The 15,860-nt window shown below is 50.3% G+C and overlaps 1 protein-coding gene across 13 annotated transcripts; it reads left to right on the top strand.

Annotated features, from left to right (window-relative positions):
* Positions 1-106: 106 nt before the first annotated feature.
* On the top strand, positions 107-14,448 carry SPRY4 (sprouty RTK signaling antagonist 4). Of its 13 annotated transcripts, none has more exons than XM_065918800.1 (5): positions 107-290; positions 5,391-5,452; positions 8,080-8,222; positions 9,428-9,488; positions 9,963-14,448. In XM_065918800.1, exon 5 carries the CDS (start codon positions 10,010-10,012, stop codon positions 10,907-10,909), a length of 900 nt encoding a protein of 299 aa, XP_065774872.1. In that variant the 5' UTR covers positions 107-290; positions 5,391-5,452; positions 8,080-8,222; positions 9,428-9,488; positions 9,963-10,009; the 3' UTR covers positions 10,910-14,448. The 13 variants fall into 13 exon arrangements, with proteins under 13 accessions (XP_065774872.1, XP_065774873.1, XP_065774874.1 ...); XM_065918801.1 differs by having other exon boundaries at positions 5,372-5,452; XM_065918802.1 differs by lacking the exon at positions 5,391-5,452.
* Positions 14,449-15,860: the final 1,412 nt, after the last annotated feature.

Here is a 15,860-nt window from a genome sequence, read left to right as displayed (position 1 = left end):
GCGCGCGGGGTCGCTTGTGCCCACCCATTCATAGAATCGCGAGCGGCGCGCTTGCGCACTGGAGCTACCTTCCCTCCCATTCATAAAAAAGCCATTTTCCCAGGCAGTGGTTGCAACATCGCCGCGGAGGCAGTGAGAGAGGCTGACAGCGCGGAGCTGGCGCTGCGGAGCGCAGGCAGCCGAGCCGGTTCCCCCGGCCGGCGTCTGCGAGGACAGCGACGTCCGACCCGCTCGGGTTCGGGGATTTACATAGACGTGGAGCAATGCTTGTGACTCTGCGGCTCCTCAAAGTAAGTCCTCAACCGGTTTCGGGATGTGAAGCTACCCTTCTCTGAGTCGCGACGCGACTCCCCCTCGGGCTGGGGCAAATGGTGCGCTATTTCTATACGCGCCTCAATGTTCTTTTCCCTCTTCCTGCGCCTCCTGGAGCCGCTGCGGTGCGACGCAGCTCCCTGACGCCCTCGGCTGGGCCAGCTAGGCGCCGAGGGTGCTCACAGCCTGGCACCGGCGTTCCCGACCCCCGGGCATTGCCAAGCCGGGCTTTCCCACTCTACCACTCAGAAGCCCCGTGCGTGTCCCGGGAGTTTGCTTCTGGCCTGGCCTCTTTCCGCTTGCCACTATCCACCTCGGGCGCTGGAACAGGCGACTTTGGGCTCCGTGAGGAGCCACCTCTTGGGTCCGGCGGGCGCCCTCGCCCTGGGCGGTTCGCCCACCCTGGGCTCTCTGCCCACGGTGCCAGTCTGCCGTAGATCTCCCCAGCCCGCCGCAGCGGCCTATACTCGACGGAGGTTTTAGTTTACCCTTCGGAGCCGTGATGCACTAGGTTTTCTTTCCTTCTGCCTACTCCTCGATGGTCAGCGCAGGGCTGGCCCGGGACTGGGCACTTCTGCTCTCTCTCTTTGGCGAGGCGGTTCCTCGCCGTCTGACCTTTGCTCTGCTGCCGCATTTTATGCTGTGCAGCTTCCATTCCCCGGCCTCTGCAGGGGCCGAGGTTCCTCGGCCTCCTCGTGTCCCCCTATCCCCTGGCACCGAATTGTGCCAGGCCCCGAGGCCCCCGGCCGCGCTGGGGCTGTGGTGGGGGCTGAAGGTGCGTTTACATAACGCCGGGCGTGTGGGAGCTGGAGGAAGAGGTTGCGTGCGTAGGAGAGATAAGGCTCCCGCCTTCCCTCCTTCCTTCTTGGTGGTACCAGGCTTGACATCACCGAGAAGAGAGAAGGACAGAGACGGTATGTTCTGAAAATTCTGAATCGCCAAGGCCTGGGGGGCAATGAAGGGGGGTAAGGGCAGGTTTGGCCAGCCAGGACAGCTGGAGCTTGGCTCCATCACTGGGGCCAGGGCTGGGGCCAGGCTGTGCCCAGTTTCCCCTCCCTGCAGACGATCAAAAAGCATTTAGACAGTAGCTGCTCTTGTGCAAGAAGCCAGTTTCTCAATTCTCTTTGACTGGGGGCAGGGGGTTGTGGGCAGAGGAAGCAAGAGAGGTAGAAAATGGTTGCATGGCTAGATGGGCTGAGTGATGAAAAAAAGGAGAGAACTGGGCTGGAGGGCTGGATGGTGGGCAGAGGGGAGAGATGCTGGCTGCCTCATGCACCAGCTGCTGGCTGGCTGGATATCCATTTTGCCAGGCCTGGATGATGGCGAAGGCTGCCTTGTGGCCCATTAGGGCTTGGAGAGCACCTCTCCCCCCAGGATGATTTGTGAAGAAAGGAAGGGTGTGTGTTCAGTGGGGTGCCCAGACCCGGCATGAACCCCCTCTTTCTTGCTTCCAAACCAGTGGCATGATTCTCTCCACTTTGGGGGTTGGGTAAGAGAAAGTGCCTGTCAGTCTGGTTTGCTGGAGAGCTGAGGAGGCTCTCCAGTGCCTCTGAGCCTTTCAGGGATACAAAGCTGGGAGGTAAAGGCCCAGAGCATTTAGGAAATGTGGATTGATAAACAATCTCTTATTAAGCTTGGTCTGGCCTGAGGCCCTACCCAATATTGCACTGGTGATTACACAATGTTTAGAGTTCCCTGGATCGTAACACAAATGGGGCATAAACATCTGAAAATTTCAGTCTTCCCTCTTAGTATGTGGGTATGGGGCAGACTAGGAAAGAGAGGACAGCCACTGACATCCATCCACCTCTACCTCCCTCCCTCTACCGCCCGCCGCCTTTCTCTGTCTCCCTCTATCTCTTTAAGCAGAAGGGTGGCAAAGAAACTGTAGACACACGTCCAGTATAAAATCAAACTGCCTCTCTTTCCTAGCCCTTGGGAGGGTCCTCACTTGCCAGAAGGCTCTAGATGAATTCTAACATGAACAGTGCACATCCTGACCAACTGAGCTGCATAGCTAGTACAAGGTAGGAGGCTTTTTGGTGGCAGATTTGTAAAATCTCCTTGATGGACAAATGCTGGTTAGCTCAATGAGGAAGACGTCTCTTGGTTATCTTCCTTTTTAGATTCTTACTCTCTGTTCTGTGGAGAGAAAGTGCTCTCCTGCTCATTGCCACCACCTTTTCTAGTACCCTCTGAAATGGCAACATCTCCTTAGAGCTTCCAAGGGGCTTTGTGGGAGGAGACTGACCACATGGAACAGAATGATTCCTAGTTAAAGCAGGGCAGAGGCTGAAGACATTTGGAGCTTGCAGATGTCATTTTTGTTTTTATCCTTCCAGAATAGGTGAAGAGATGGCTCTTGGGATTCCATCCCCCACTCTGGTAAACCAGACAGTGCCTCTGCCCAGAGGTTTGGCTGACTTGAATAACAAATGAAGGCAGCCTTTCAGTGCAAAATTTGAAAGTCAGTGATTTTAAAATTAAGGGAGGAAAAAACACCCATTAACACTTCCAGAAATGGCCCCTGAGATGTACTGCTCTGGAGCTTAATGCTTGGGATCACATGTGTGGAATTCTCTTCCAATTTCTGATGCTGTTTTGTCCCTTCATGTCACATCTTCCAGCACCAGATTTTGGGCCGCCCCCGCAAGCCTTCTTCTTTAACCAGACCATCCTCTTGGATAGGGCCCAGGTAATAGTACCAGGGTGCTTAGAAAGGAGCCCCTTCTCTTCAGAGAAGGAGTTCAATGTAAAAAGTATGGGATTCAGTTGGTTCTGCATCCAAAGTTGTCTATCATCTGGCCCCAGCTGAGGTAGAAGTTTCCTTGTGAGAAAAACCTCTGGGTCTAGGGACAGAATTGAAAATTTTGGATTTGGGATGTCGATATGACTGTTTTTAAGGAAGGTGAAGGGTAAGAGTGGAGAAGCTTCCATTGCATGGCCAACCTGGAGCTATTGGACAGAAGGGAAAGCAATGACTCACTGCAATATATTTTTACTCTTTCAAAAGAGCCAGAGGAAGAAGGTGATGAAGGGCAACATAACGGAAGACTGTATTACCTCTTCTAGACCAAGGTAGGGAACTGGGTCAGAGCAGATGAGAGGTTAGGAAATATGCTAAACTTGGGCCTTAATCTCCCCATCTGCAGAGTGGGGAGAAAAACCCCCACCCCCAGCCAGGGGCTGGGGCCAGCTGAGCAGCTAGCCAAGTGTGCAGGGCTGGGGCTGTGCCCTTGTTACTAGGGGTGCCTGTTAGGAAGCCCCTTCTTCCACAGGAGACATGGGGTACTTCTTGATGTACAGGGTGGAGGATGTGGAGCTCTCAAGGGGGCCTGGGGCCACCCTGCAGATCCAGACAGCTGACAAGGCTGGGGATGTATCCGGGACATGTGGCTGAGTTTAAGAGGCTCCACCGTTCAGCTGTGATCATGATTGTTCTTTCCAAGGACAGTCGGTGGAGGAAGCAAGGGCACCAGGGAGGGAGCACAGATGTGCTGGATCTCGTGGAGGAGGGAAGGGGCCCTTCTGGGGCAGGTGGCCATTTGCAGAAAAGTGGTTTCCCTTGTCTTTTTCTGGCTGGGGGGAGGGGGAGTCATTTCCTGCCCCATCCCAGGAGTAAGCTAAAACCTATTATTGTAATTCCAGTTCTTAGTGGAGGGTGGTGAGACCAATAAAATAAAATGGGGGGTGGTCCCCTCCCCTGGGGTTTAGGTTCCTGGTCCCCTACCCCCAAATTCTGATGCAGGCCAGGGGTTCCCAAACTGTACCAGTATTTAACAGGCTTTTTCTAGCTCCATTTTTTTTTCTCACTCTTGACTTCTAAGCCCTCTTTAAGGGGATCTGAGCAGACAACAGTTATGAGGGGAACACGTCAAAACCAAAATGTGTAGCTGCTTAGAATAGTCCAGAACCAAAAAAGTACACAAAACCTCTCCAACTCAGCCTTGCACAGGGGCTCTGGAGCGCAGCTGACTGGTTGTGGAAAAAGAAGTTTGGAAACTGATAACTGAGGATGAGACAAAGTGAGGATAAGCAGCTGTTCTCTTTTGTGATCTCTGACAGGTTATGGCCAGAGATCAGCTCCTAGTGTGGTGCTGGAGTGGGGTGGGGTGGAGTGGGGGTGGGGGCAAGGATTCTCAGACAAATCCAGCTGTCTAAATGCTTTATTCTCAGCCAAGATGATCTCCCTCTGTGTAGGGCACAGGGAAGACAAGCTCTGCTTTCCCTCAGCCCCTTTATTTTTTTTTAATGTGTCATGTGGGATCTTAAGGATCTTTGATGAATTGTAGTTCCCTGACCAGGGATTGAACTCTTGGCAACCTGCATTGAGGACATGGAATCTTAACTACTGGATTACCAGGGAAGTTCCCCCCTTCCTCTCCTTTAAAGTCTTTCTGAAGCAATAATTGGAGCTTAATGAACTGAGATGTTGTCCCAAAGAAGCCAAGGGATAGGGGCAGATGTAGCAGTGGGCTCTCATGCAGCCTGTTGTTTAGTTGCTCAGTAGCGTCCAATCTTTGCAATGCCATGTACTGACTGCATCCTGCCAGGCTCCCCTGTCCATGGGATTTCCCAGGCAAGCATACTGGAGTAGGTTGCCATTCCCTTTGCCAGAGGATCTTCCTGACCCAGGGATAGAACCCGTGTTTCATTCATCGCTTAGAGACCTTTTTCTCTGAGCTGTTAAGGGGTTAAACAACCTTCCCTGAAAGCACCTGCTAGGACTGAATGAGGCAGTGCAAAAAGTGCCCCTTCATTCAGAGCTTCTTGTCAGTTTGGCATTAGCTGACCTGTAGTTTTCAAAAAACAGCTGTCAGATTTTCCTAATATTTCCCAACTCCTCTCTCCGGGTTAAGTCCAGCGGAAGTGGTGGATGGCTGGGGCTGGCATTGAACACGGGTCTTGATTCTCTGCAGCCAGCCTGCACTGAGTGTGTCACCTTGTCGCTCAGCCCCTCCCCGCAGGTATCACAGACTACAAATACAGGGCGTTGTGCTCTAGGCTTTTTAATATCCACTGATGGAGTATTCTTTCTTCTGCCTTCCTCTTACCCTAGCTCCTCCTCTTCCCCACAGACCTGGACCAGGAAGCTACATCCATGAATGTGCCCTGGGGACCCTGAAGTTCAGCTTTACAGGTGGGAGAAGAGGGGATTCCCACCCACTATAGGCTTCCCTTTTAGGGGCTGCTTTGTGGTGAGATCCTACAAGTGAGACCCATTCAACCTTAAGAAAACTAAAAATGAAAACACTTAGTAAAATGGGGGTGTGTGGAGGACAAAAGGGACAGCAAAGAAAATGGAGTTGGAAGCAAAGAAAATGGAGTTGGAAGCAAAGATGTCTTAAGCACTGACGCTTCCTTTAGTGATAGGTTTCAAACCCTTGGCCTCCATTCTTCACACTGAAAATTTCCCTAACTGGAGGCCAGTCTCATACCAGCCCTGTCTGGCTTCATTTCCAGGCTGGTTGTGTTAACAGCCCGAAGATGGCCTGATGAGATTCCCCGAGGGCTGATGGCAGACCCGAGAGACTGGCAGAGCTCTTAGTTACAAGAGAGAAGGGTGCTTTCACGCCCTTCCCTGAATATCCAGAAATTATTGCAAGTCTGGGCAGCAGGGATGACTGGGTTCAAGTCCTGCCCTGACCACTTGGCTGCTCTATGACCCTCTGTTCTTCTGTTTCTTCCTCTGCAAAGTAGGTGTTATTCTCCAAAGGGATGGTGAGGATTTAAGGAGAACATCACTGAGGATTTAGCACAGATCCTGGCACCAAGAAATGTTTCATAAATACTAGATGCTTTCCTAACTATTAATTATTATTAGAAAGTTGGAGTGGAGGTAAAAGTCTCCTTTCCTTGTGCTAATCCATAAGGCTGTCACCTACAACTCCACAGAGGTGCTTCTCTGGCTAAGTGGAGTGCTGGCTTTGCTTCTCTGTCCACAGTCTTCCAAATGGGCCATCAGTCTCCCAAACGATCTAAAGGAAGCAAAAGCCTCCTGTCTCCTATTTATATTACAAATCTCTTCCTTCCTTGCAGGGGAAACAGAGTACATATTAAACTGCACTTAAGTTCAGCAGTGTTGGGTAGACTGGAGGGTAGGTGTGTCCCAGTGAGTAGAGATCGATCTTTGAAACCGAGGAATGGGGAGGTGGGGTTTGAAACTTCACTTAGCTGTGCTGAAGTGTTATCCCTCAGGCTATCGGCAAGTATTTTTTTTTCATGTGAGTCAAATGAATTCAACCGAGGACGGAAGGTCCCAGCTAACTAGGAGATGAGGCCTGAGAAGATTGGAGACCTATAGGTCTGAGCCAGCTGCTGGCTATAGCCAGAAGGAATCCTGCATGAGTGTTATGATGGGGAAGATGCATTTTAGAATATGCCGGCTGGAGCCATCCAGGGCGTGGCTTGCCCCAAGAGAGCTGAGTTATCAGGGACCCAGCTCCCACCCACTTGTCTGACCCTAAGTGCAGACCCAGATGTTGACAGCTGCCTCTGGAGGGTGATGGGAGTGGGGTAATGCCAATATCCCGTCGCCAGCAGTCACTGTCCCCACCCTGGCTTCCTGGTGGGACTTTTCCATGAATCTGCCTAGTGACTCCAGGGCCTATTAAAATCCCTGAGCACTGCCCATGCCTTTTGATTCATGCATAGAAAGTGTGCTTGTTGTTTAAAGACTCTCAGGAATAGAATCGGAGGAAGGAGAGTGGGTAATCGGTTTAGGGGAGGGAGTACCCACGGCATGGCAAGTCCCAGCCCCGGTCCTCAGAGAAGAAAGCGCAGCTACACGGGCAGCACGTCCTTCAACTGCCACTGGCGTTTTGTTGGCAGGACCCTGAGCTTTTTGGGACCTGAGCTTCTGGCATGAGGGAATCACGTTGTCTTTGTCCAGGGTGGGGGTTCTGGCGGAGGCACCTCTTGGCTGGCGCCAGAGAGTCGTCTCCTGAGCCTCTGTCAGCATTTTCCATTCTTTTGCCTAGTCACACCTTTTTCTCTAGGCAAGAAGCTGAAACCCGGGGCTCCTAACCCTCTTCTTTTGACCCCAAACCCATTTATTCTAGAAGCAAGACTTTGGAATCCCTGCAAAGAACAAAGTGAGCCCACTTTAGCATTTCTGAAGTTCTGCCCCATGACCGGCTTGAGCCTTGGAAAAAACTCCTCTCCCAAAAGGCTCAACTGACATCTCCCATCCAGCCCCAAACCCAGGACCCCTAAAGCAGGCTGTCTCAGCAAAGAATGGCTTCTTGGTGGCAGACCTGCCTGACACTGAAGTCAAACTCTGCCATAGGAAAGTCTCCTCTTTGAAGATGATGCTTTCCTGACATGTGGAGGGAACACAAGGCAGGAGAGAGGCTATCCCTAGGCAGACATTCTCCGAAATGGGAAAAACTGCACAGAAACATCAGCATCTCTTAAGTAGATAGGGCTGTGGGACCAAAGCCCACAGCCTTTGTGGGTTCATGGCCTTTGTGAAGGGGAAATATCAGTTGACTGAGCAATGAACCTTGTAGAAAAGACAGTGCTTTTTTCTGCATTTTGCAGTACACAGATGAGAACCCTGGGGATAAGCTCCCTTTCATTCACTTCATGAACTTTGCACCTAGACCGAGCTCTTTATTTCAGTCAGGCTGGAAAGCATCTAAGGAAGTCCTTCCCCAACAACTGAATCATTTCTAATCAAACCATTGTTTCCAAGCAGAGGAAGTATAACACAGCGTTGTCCTGAATGGCTTTTCTCTCTCTCTCTCTCTCCATTCTTTATTATAGACGTTGATAAGTATGGATGTGTCACTCAGAGCCAGGTATCCTTCTCCTGTAATTGGAATACTAGGATGACCAGCTGTGGCCCAAGTCTGGAGGGATGTGAGGTTAGAACTGGAAGTAGAAACCTATCCACATCCTCTTCTTAGGTATCACTTTTTGTTTTTGTTCTTTTTTTAAGTTTAATTGTTTTTTAAGTTGATGTGTTGTATTTTCATTTTTATTCCGTTTAAGGATTTTTCTCATTTTTTGTCACTGCATGTGGGATCTTATTTCCCCAACCAGGGATCGAATCCCCACCCCCGGCAGTGGAAACTTGGGAGTCTTAACCACTAGACTGCCAGGGAAGTCCTTAGGTATCTATCACCTTTGAGGCAAGATGAACCTAATAGCAGAGGTATAGTGTCAGCTCCCCAAATTAGAACATCATTAGCATCTTGAAAAAGCATTTACTGAAACCCCACCCCATAGCACATTAATCCAATGTGGTTTGTTTTTTTTTTCAAAGGTGGTTATGATCTCCTTCTATCTTCACCCTGGCTGTCTGTTCTATCCCCCAGCCACAAGCCCAGTGGAATCTTCCCAGAGTCTAATCTTTCTCTGGGATTCCAAATTGGGCAGAGGTCTTGGCCTCTGCTGCTATTTCTTTAAATTGATCTCCAGCCGAATTCCGAATGTAAAGGTCAGCAGGCGAGGAAATGGCACTTCTAATAGAAAACAATGTGCACTTTCTAAATTTGAACCAAGCCGTTTCCGCTCTTTGATTTAAGTGACTTCCTGGGGTTCCGTGTCAGGCACTGCAGTTGAATCTCTGGCCAGTTTCCAACTTAAAATTGCACTCTCTCGGTGAAATTAGAAACTGATCCAGGCTTGGCTTAGCTATTCTAGTAAACAGCATTTAGGCTGAATGTTCAGCTCAGTATTTGGAAATGGGTGAAGTGAGTGCCCCTCAGAGAGGATTTCCCATCCAAGTTGTCGGAGGGCACCTGCCCAGGGGTTATTAGCCACTGGAGGTTGTTGCTCTTAGAAGTAGTGGTAATGAGTTAATATCCTGGATGTGTAGGCATCAGATACAGCTCCTCCTTCTCTTGTGACTATCTGAAATAAAGGCTTTTGTTTATCTAGGTGATAAAAACTCCATGGGAGCCCACAGGGACTGACTGTTGCAGTCACTACGTTCTTGCACTCAGCATAACACTTGGTACTTATTAGTCGTGCTTATTAGTGCTCAGGAAATCTAAACGGTTGCTCTCTGGGATGGTGGTAAATTAGAGTACGTGCTGTGTGTCATGCAAAATGCTAGGTTCTGGATATGCACTTTTTCAATTAGTTCTCACAAGAACCCATTTTACAGGTGACAGTACTAAGGCATAGAAGTTAAAGAACCTCATTCACAGCAACACTGCTAGGCAAAGGTGAGAACTTGAACTTGGATCTAATTACAGAACCCGCGTTTTTAACTGCTAAGCTCTGTCTGTCTTAAATCAGAAGCATGTTTCATGGGGATTAGAACAATGAACCTGGATGGCCCAAGTTTGAGCCCTAGTTCTGCTACTGATGGTTTTGTGTGACTTTGGACAAGTTACTTTGAACATTAGTTTCTTACAACTAGAAAAGGGGTAATGGTAGTTACATTCTAGGGTCATTGTGAAAAGTTGATAACATAATAGTATGATGCTTAGAAGAGTCCTTGTAAGTGCTAAATAAATTATTTCTACCACTTGAAATTGTCATTGCTGTTAGTACTAATCATTAAGCCTTAATGCTGGGTAGTCCACCAAAGGGATCCTATTTCATTTGGGCTCCCAAGGACCTAATGGTGGATGGGGGTGTTAACAGGCCACCTATTGATGCCTGGAATCCATTCTCTTCCTCCCCCCCCCACCCAGGGCCCCTAGAAGCCTGTTACTCCGCACATCCCAGGACCTCCGGCCCCATGGAGCCCCCGATCCCACAGAGCGTCCCCTTGACTCCCAGCTCAGTCATGGTCCAGCCCCTACTGGACAGCCGTACGGCCCACAGCCGGCTCCAGCACCCTCTTACCATCCTTCCCATCGACCAGATGAAGACCAGCCACGTGGAGAATGACTACATCGACAACCCTGGCCTGGCACCCCCCTCTGGCCCCAAGCGGACCCGGGGTGGAGCCCCAGAGCTGGCCCCAGCCCCGGCCCGCTGTGACCAGGACGTCACCCACCACTGGATCTCCTTCAGCGGGCGCCCGAGCTCTGTGAGCAGCAGCAGCAGCACGTCCTCCGACCAGCGCCTCTTAGACCACATGGCACCCCCACCCGTGGCTGATCAGGCCTCCCCGAGGGCTGTGCGCATCCAGCCCAAGGCCATCCACTGCAAGCCACTGGACCTCAAGGGCCCCGCTGGGCCCCCAGAGCTGGACAAGCACTTCTTGCTGTGCGAGGCCTGCGGGAAGTGTAAGTGCAAGGAGTGCGCGTCCCCCCGGACGTTGCCTTCCTGCTGGGTCTGCAACCAGGAGTGCCTGTGCTCGGCGCAGACGCTGGTCAACTATGGCACCTGCATGTGCCTGGTGCAGGGCATCTTCTACCACTGCACCAACGAGGACGATGAGGGCTCCTGCGCCGACCACCCCTGCTCCTGCTCTCGCTCAAACTGCTGTGCCCGTTGGTCCTTCATGGGGGCCCTGTCCCTGGTGCTGCCCTGTCTGCTCTGCTACCTGCCCGCCACTGGCTGTGTGAAGCTGGCCCAGCGTGGCTACGACCGCCTGCGCCGTCCTGGGTGCCGCTGCAAGCACACGAACAGCGTCATCTGCAAGGCAGCCGCCGGGGACGCCAAGGCCAGCAGACCCGACAAGCCTTTCTGACGCTCGGGGTCAAGTCCCAGCACTCCGCCTGGAACCCTGGTTCCCTTCTGACACCTGAGAAGAGTACCACGGCACAGCCAGAGGTTTTAGCATCCTGAGGCTGACCCTGCTAGTCCGCCCACCCCCCACCCCCAGCTGCTGAAGAAACAGGGACCACCATCACCCACCCCTCTCTTCCCCAAAAGGATGAAGAAGCACTTTGGGGTTGTTTTGTTCAGGATCCTGGAACTTTGTGTGAAACAGACAGTGGCAGGGGTGTGGTGTGGTTTGGGGGCGATTTTTCTTTTTCAGAAGATGGAACACAGATGTGGACACATATCCGGAAGTTGCAGCTGCTTGAATGCCTTCCTGGCCCTTCTCCTCCCTCGCTTTCTCCCTGCTCTTTTGCATTCTCTCTGGCTGCCTGGGAGGAATCTGAGTGGCCAGGGGACTTGGAAGAAGACGCTTGGAGTCTTACCGTCTGTACCTTCTTCTCCTCCCAGCCTGCACCCCAGTCTGCCCCATCTTGGGGAAGGTGTAGACCCTGGCAATCCCTGTTGTATATACCCGGGAGCACCCGCCCCTCGTTCCTTGCTCTGCCTGGAGCCATGGACGGATTTAGGAACCACTGCACAGTACATTTTCTCCCTTCCAACTTCCTCATTAACTCTCGGGGGTGTTCCACTCTTAATACCGTCCTTTGGCTCTTACTGAGTCACAGACTCACCTGCCTGCTGTGTGCCCCCAGTTCTCTCTACTCAGATCCCTTCCAGAAACTTCACTATGGGTAGAGAAGACCGGGGCAGCAAATTTGAGACCAAATAGCATTTTGCCAATGAGTCTGAGGCTGTGGTCTCTGGATCCAGTCATTACATGTTTTTATATCAGATACTAACGGTGTTTTAAAAAATAATAATAAAACACTTGCTTCCTTTTGGGCCACCCCCAGGAAGGGCTGATTTCAAAATCTGGGGGGCGAGCAACCTCAAGGAACACAATCCCCCCCCTCCCTACCAAGAAGATGATTTTAACAGCAGAGAAGAGAGGCAGCACCTCGCGCTGGCAGAGTGACGGCTGGGTGTGGGCTTCTTCTCTCCTGATTCTGCTGCTTGCTGTCCTAGCCTTTTGTGTACAGTGTCTGTATCTTTAATGTAAATAGACAGATGGTGACAAAAGAGTCTATTTTAGTGTTCGGAGGCCCTGGTGGGGGGAGTCAGAAGAATGCAGGTGGGGGAAAGATTCTCCGGGGGGCTTCTTGGGATTGAGCCCTGCTTCTGTGCGTGGCCACATGAGCCCCTCCCAGCAACCCCCAAAGACGTAGCAACTCTCTCAAGGTGCTAAAGGACTCAGAAAGCGCAGCTTGTCCGATGGGTAGGTACTTGTTGCATGCAAAAGCTGTAGTGTGTCTGGTCCTTACTCCCCAGCAATTGTGTGGGGTTTTGCTTCATGTGGTATTTGTGCCTCCTCTCTTTCCCCCTCCCCGCCGTGAGAGAAAGTAGCTTGGGTCAGAAGAGCTACCCCGGGGCAATGTTGGAAGTGTACTAGGCACAGCCTTTGTAGCACTTCAGTTTGTTCTGTAGGAACAGAACAGCCTCCTGGAAGGAGGCAGGTAGCTGTGATGGTCAAGCACCCAATGCTTCTCAAGGACTTTTTTTTTCTTCCCTTCTTGAAGACTGGTAGTAACATCTTATGATTTAGAATAAGTTAATTGTAACTGTAGGTATTTATTGACTGGAGGAAAGGAGGGGATGGTCTTATTATTTTAGGCTTTATTTATATAACATTTGCTAGCTTGTAAAAGGCGAATATGAAATACTGCATCTGCATTTTCTAAGGCTGATTCCTGTAGCTACCCTTGCCACAGTTGTCATGGATGTATGGATGTTCTTGCACAAATCAGAGGGAATGATAGAAGAAAAAACACATTCAGCCAACCACTTGTCCTAATTGAATGTATCAGATGTGTACTGAAGGGACTGGAGATGTTTTTGCTCAGAACAGGTGTGCAGAGGTTATCCCCCAAAAGAGAGGGCATACGTCCACTCTGGGAGAGGCCTCAGAACTTTCCCCAAAGCCCCTCCCTCAAATGTCTCCACGGGAAGCTTGACCCAGGGGCAAGTTGCACTTTGGTGATCTTTGGTGTTCTACGTGCCCATTCTGTGGAGAACCGATTTACATAAGCTGTGCACACACACACCCTACCCCTACCCACCATCTCTACAAAGACCCTTGTTTCCTGGCAAGTAGCCTCCTGAACCCCGACTTTGTGTATATAGTTGTAAACACGGATTTTTCTGGGTTTGGTTTTCTTTTTTTCTTTCTCCTGCTTTGGCTTGTTCTTTATGGTTTGCATCTAGCCTGCTAGGTGGATGTCTGCAGAATTCTGTGTCCCATGCACTCAGCTTTCGTTCTCCCAGCTCGGTTGCATAGCAGTCCCTCAGCATGTTTTTCTGGCAAAAAGAAAAAATAAAACTGGCTTGTCTGTGGCCCCCAGGGGCCAGTCTAGGGCCACTGAGGGATCAAGCTCTCAGGAACACAATGCATTTCTGGGGCCACTTCTGGCTGATTGTGTGTCCTGTGACCAAAGGCTTGCTTGGCTGGATTATGCCTCCTCATCTTGACCTTTTTAGCAGAGTGCCAGCTGCTTCCCACTAAGGTTCAATCTGGGATGGCTGGTGGTTCTGCCTGGAACTGGGGGTGGGATCCACAAGCCTGGGCCCAGGACCCTTGTCCTAAGGGGCCACAGCTGCTTCCTCTGGAGGGTGGATTCGTAAAGTCCCAACACTCCAGCAAGCGCCCTGAGAACTGGGTCTAGGAGAGCCAAGCCTTTCTAGGTAGAAGATGGGGTACACCAAGGCTTCTCACTGGCCCTGCTGTTGATACTGGCCCCTTCACAACTGACAGATGGAAGACTATCATGTGATGTGTCTGGTTCTTTCAGCGCTCTGGAGTTTGCATACATCCCCGCTTGACATCGAGTGAGGCCCAGTTAGATTATGACAAGTCCCAAGTGTGGAAAGTGTGGGTTGGGACCAGATCCGATCACCTTCATGGTCTCTGTGCTGCCCCAGGAGGTGTCCGGAGGGGTGTAGGCACCACCACTTTGCACTGTACACGTCACTAGGGCATCCTATGAATTTCACTGGCCTTCTGGTTTATGCCGTTGGTAAGCATTTTCATGCCCTCTGCTTACTGTGACAGTCGATGACAAATCTTAAGCTGCCATTTTTGCTGTGGGTAACTCAGTGTGGTGTCTTGTCTTGCTTTCTCTTCTCACTGCCCCACAGTTCAGTTTTGTGTTAGAAATAGAAAAGCTATTCAAGGGTCCCATCCCGGCACATTTTCCCTCTTCTCTGTAACCCTTTCTCACCCTACATCAAAAGTTACCACAGAAGGTTTCCTTTGTATAGAATATTTATTTTGAAGCTCTATTTTAATAGTATTTATTTTAGAAAGTCTACTATTGTAAGAGTTCTTCTGTTTGTGAAGAAAAAGCAAGTTAAAAACTGAATGTACTGATCTAGAAAATATATATAAATATATATTGTTAAATATACATAGGACTGACGTTTCTCGTGTGTTTGTGTGTTCACACCCCCAACATCCTCACCCAGCAAGGTGTCAAAAGTTTGTCAAAGGATACCTGCCAAATGGAAATGAGTGACCAGGCTCTGGCAGAGAGTGTGGCAGGGGGACAGGGCTTCCTGGCCCTGGTCCTGCCTCGAGGATGACCTTAGAGCCCCTGGAGGAAAGCTTCACTTTCTGATGAAGCTGAATCATGCCAGGTGCTGCTAAATCTTACTCTGGCAAGCCCTCCCCTACACAAGAGTGTATTGGTAACAGAGGGATGACTGGGAAATGGGGGAGGTTCATCTACCTGTCCAATTTATACAAATTCTGCAGCTCTTTTCTTTTCACCTTGGTGTTCCCCAAGCAGATTTTCACATACATACCCACACACAGGCTTACAGAAGGCAAACACAAAAACCCTCGACAGTTTCCTTACTTTGTCTGGACTGGTGGATACTGTAACAAACCCGTCCCCTTGGACTTCCATCTATTAAATGACGTGCCTCTGCCTTTCTAGTAAACCTTCCATCTATCCGTCTCTCCCATACCACGCAGACACTTAAATCAGAGGATGTAGCTGGTGGGGGGAGGTGGGGAGGAGAGACTTTAATTACTTTCATTGCATATGCCAATCACAAGGAGACTATTATTTTGAAACTGAACTGTTTCATGTTCACATGCCTCCTGTTTTAAAGGTATTTTTCTGTTAGCCATAAGCGGTCCAACAATGGTGGACAGAAGAAGCTAGACAGAGAGGTGCAGTCTGGAGCCCTGAATCCAGCTCTGAGTGGTCTCTGGGGTCACCAGGGATGGCATATTTCCAGTCTTTAAAAACCTTCGGCTCCTCTTCGAGACATCCAAACCCATCCCAAGGATCCCCTGGTAACTGCCCAAAAAGGCATTAAGGATAAGGCATTAAGGATATCCATCCTCCTTGTGGTCTTCTCAGCTCTAGAACTGCTCCAGAATAAAGACAACACCAGCCTCCCCCTCAGCCAGAACTTGTGGTCTCTCCCACTTCTGGATGATGGCGTCTTCCTTCACTGATGACACTTGGAGGTGGTTTTCCTTGGCTCAGTCCCAGTTACTGATGCCCAGGCTTTAAGTCTTGGGTGTCTTGATAGGTGGAGACGTGGGGCAGGCCTGCACCTTGTTTTTTTCCCTACAGTTTAGAGATTAAAAATAACAGAAACCTATACAGGATGTTGGGTTTGTCTCACCCACCCAAAACCTCTTGAGGAAACAAGCTAAACAAATGTGAACTTGTTTCTTAAAAATCGATGACCAGAGAAAAAGTCCTGCCCGCGCCTTCGTCGTCTTTCCTAGACTGGCCCTGCTCCTCGTGGCTCCCAATTATGAAACGACTTGGGGTAATAATAACGCTTAGAATATAGTGAATGGT

This window comes from Muntiacus reevesi, chromosome 1 (genome assembly GCF_963930625.1).
Source record: "Muntiacus reevesi chromosome 1, mMunRee1.1, whole genome shotgun sequence".
NCBI lineage: Eukaryota > Metazoa > Chordata > Mammalia > Artiodactyla > Cervidae > Muntiacus > Muntiacus reevesi.
This window is presented reverse-complemented; position numbering and strand designations above follow the sequence as displayed.

What these genes read in the sequence shown, in the direction of transcription:
- SPRY4 (XM_065918798.1), top strand. Translation starts at nt 264, where the DNA reads ATGCTTGTGACTCTGCGGCTCCTCAAA. An exon ending in TGACTCTGCGGCTCCTCAAA is followed by an intron (nt 291 to 3,325) that starts GTAAGTCCTCAA and finishes CTCTTTCAAAAG; the next exon opens with AGCCAGAGGAAGAAGGTGAT. An exon ending in CCTGAAGTTCAGCTTTACAG is followed by an intron (nt 5,453 to 9,962) that starts GTGGGAGAAGAG and finishes CCCCCCACCCAG; the next exon opens with GGCCCCTAGAAGCCTGTTAC.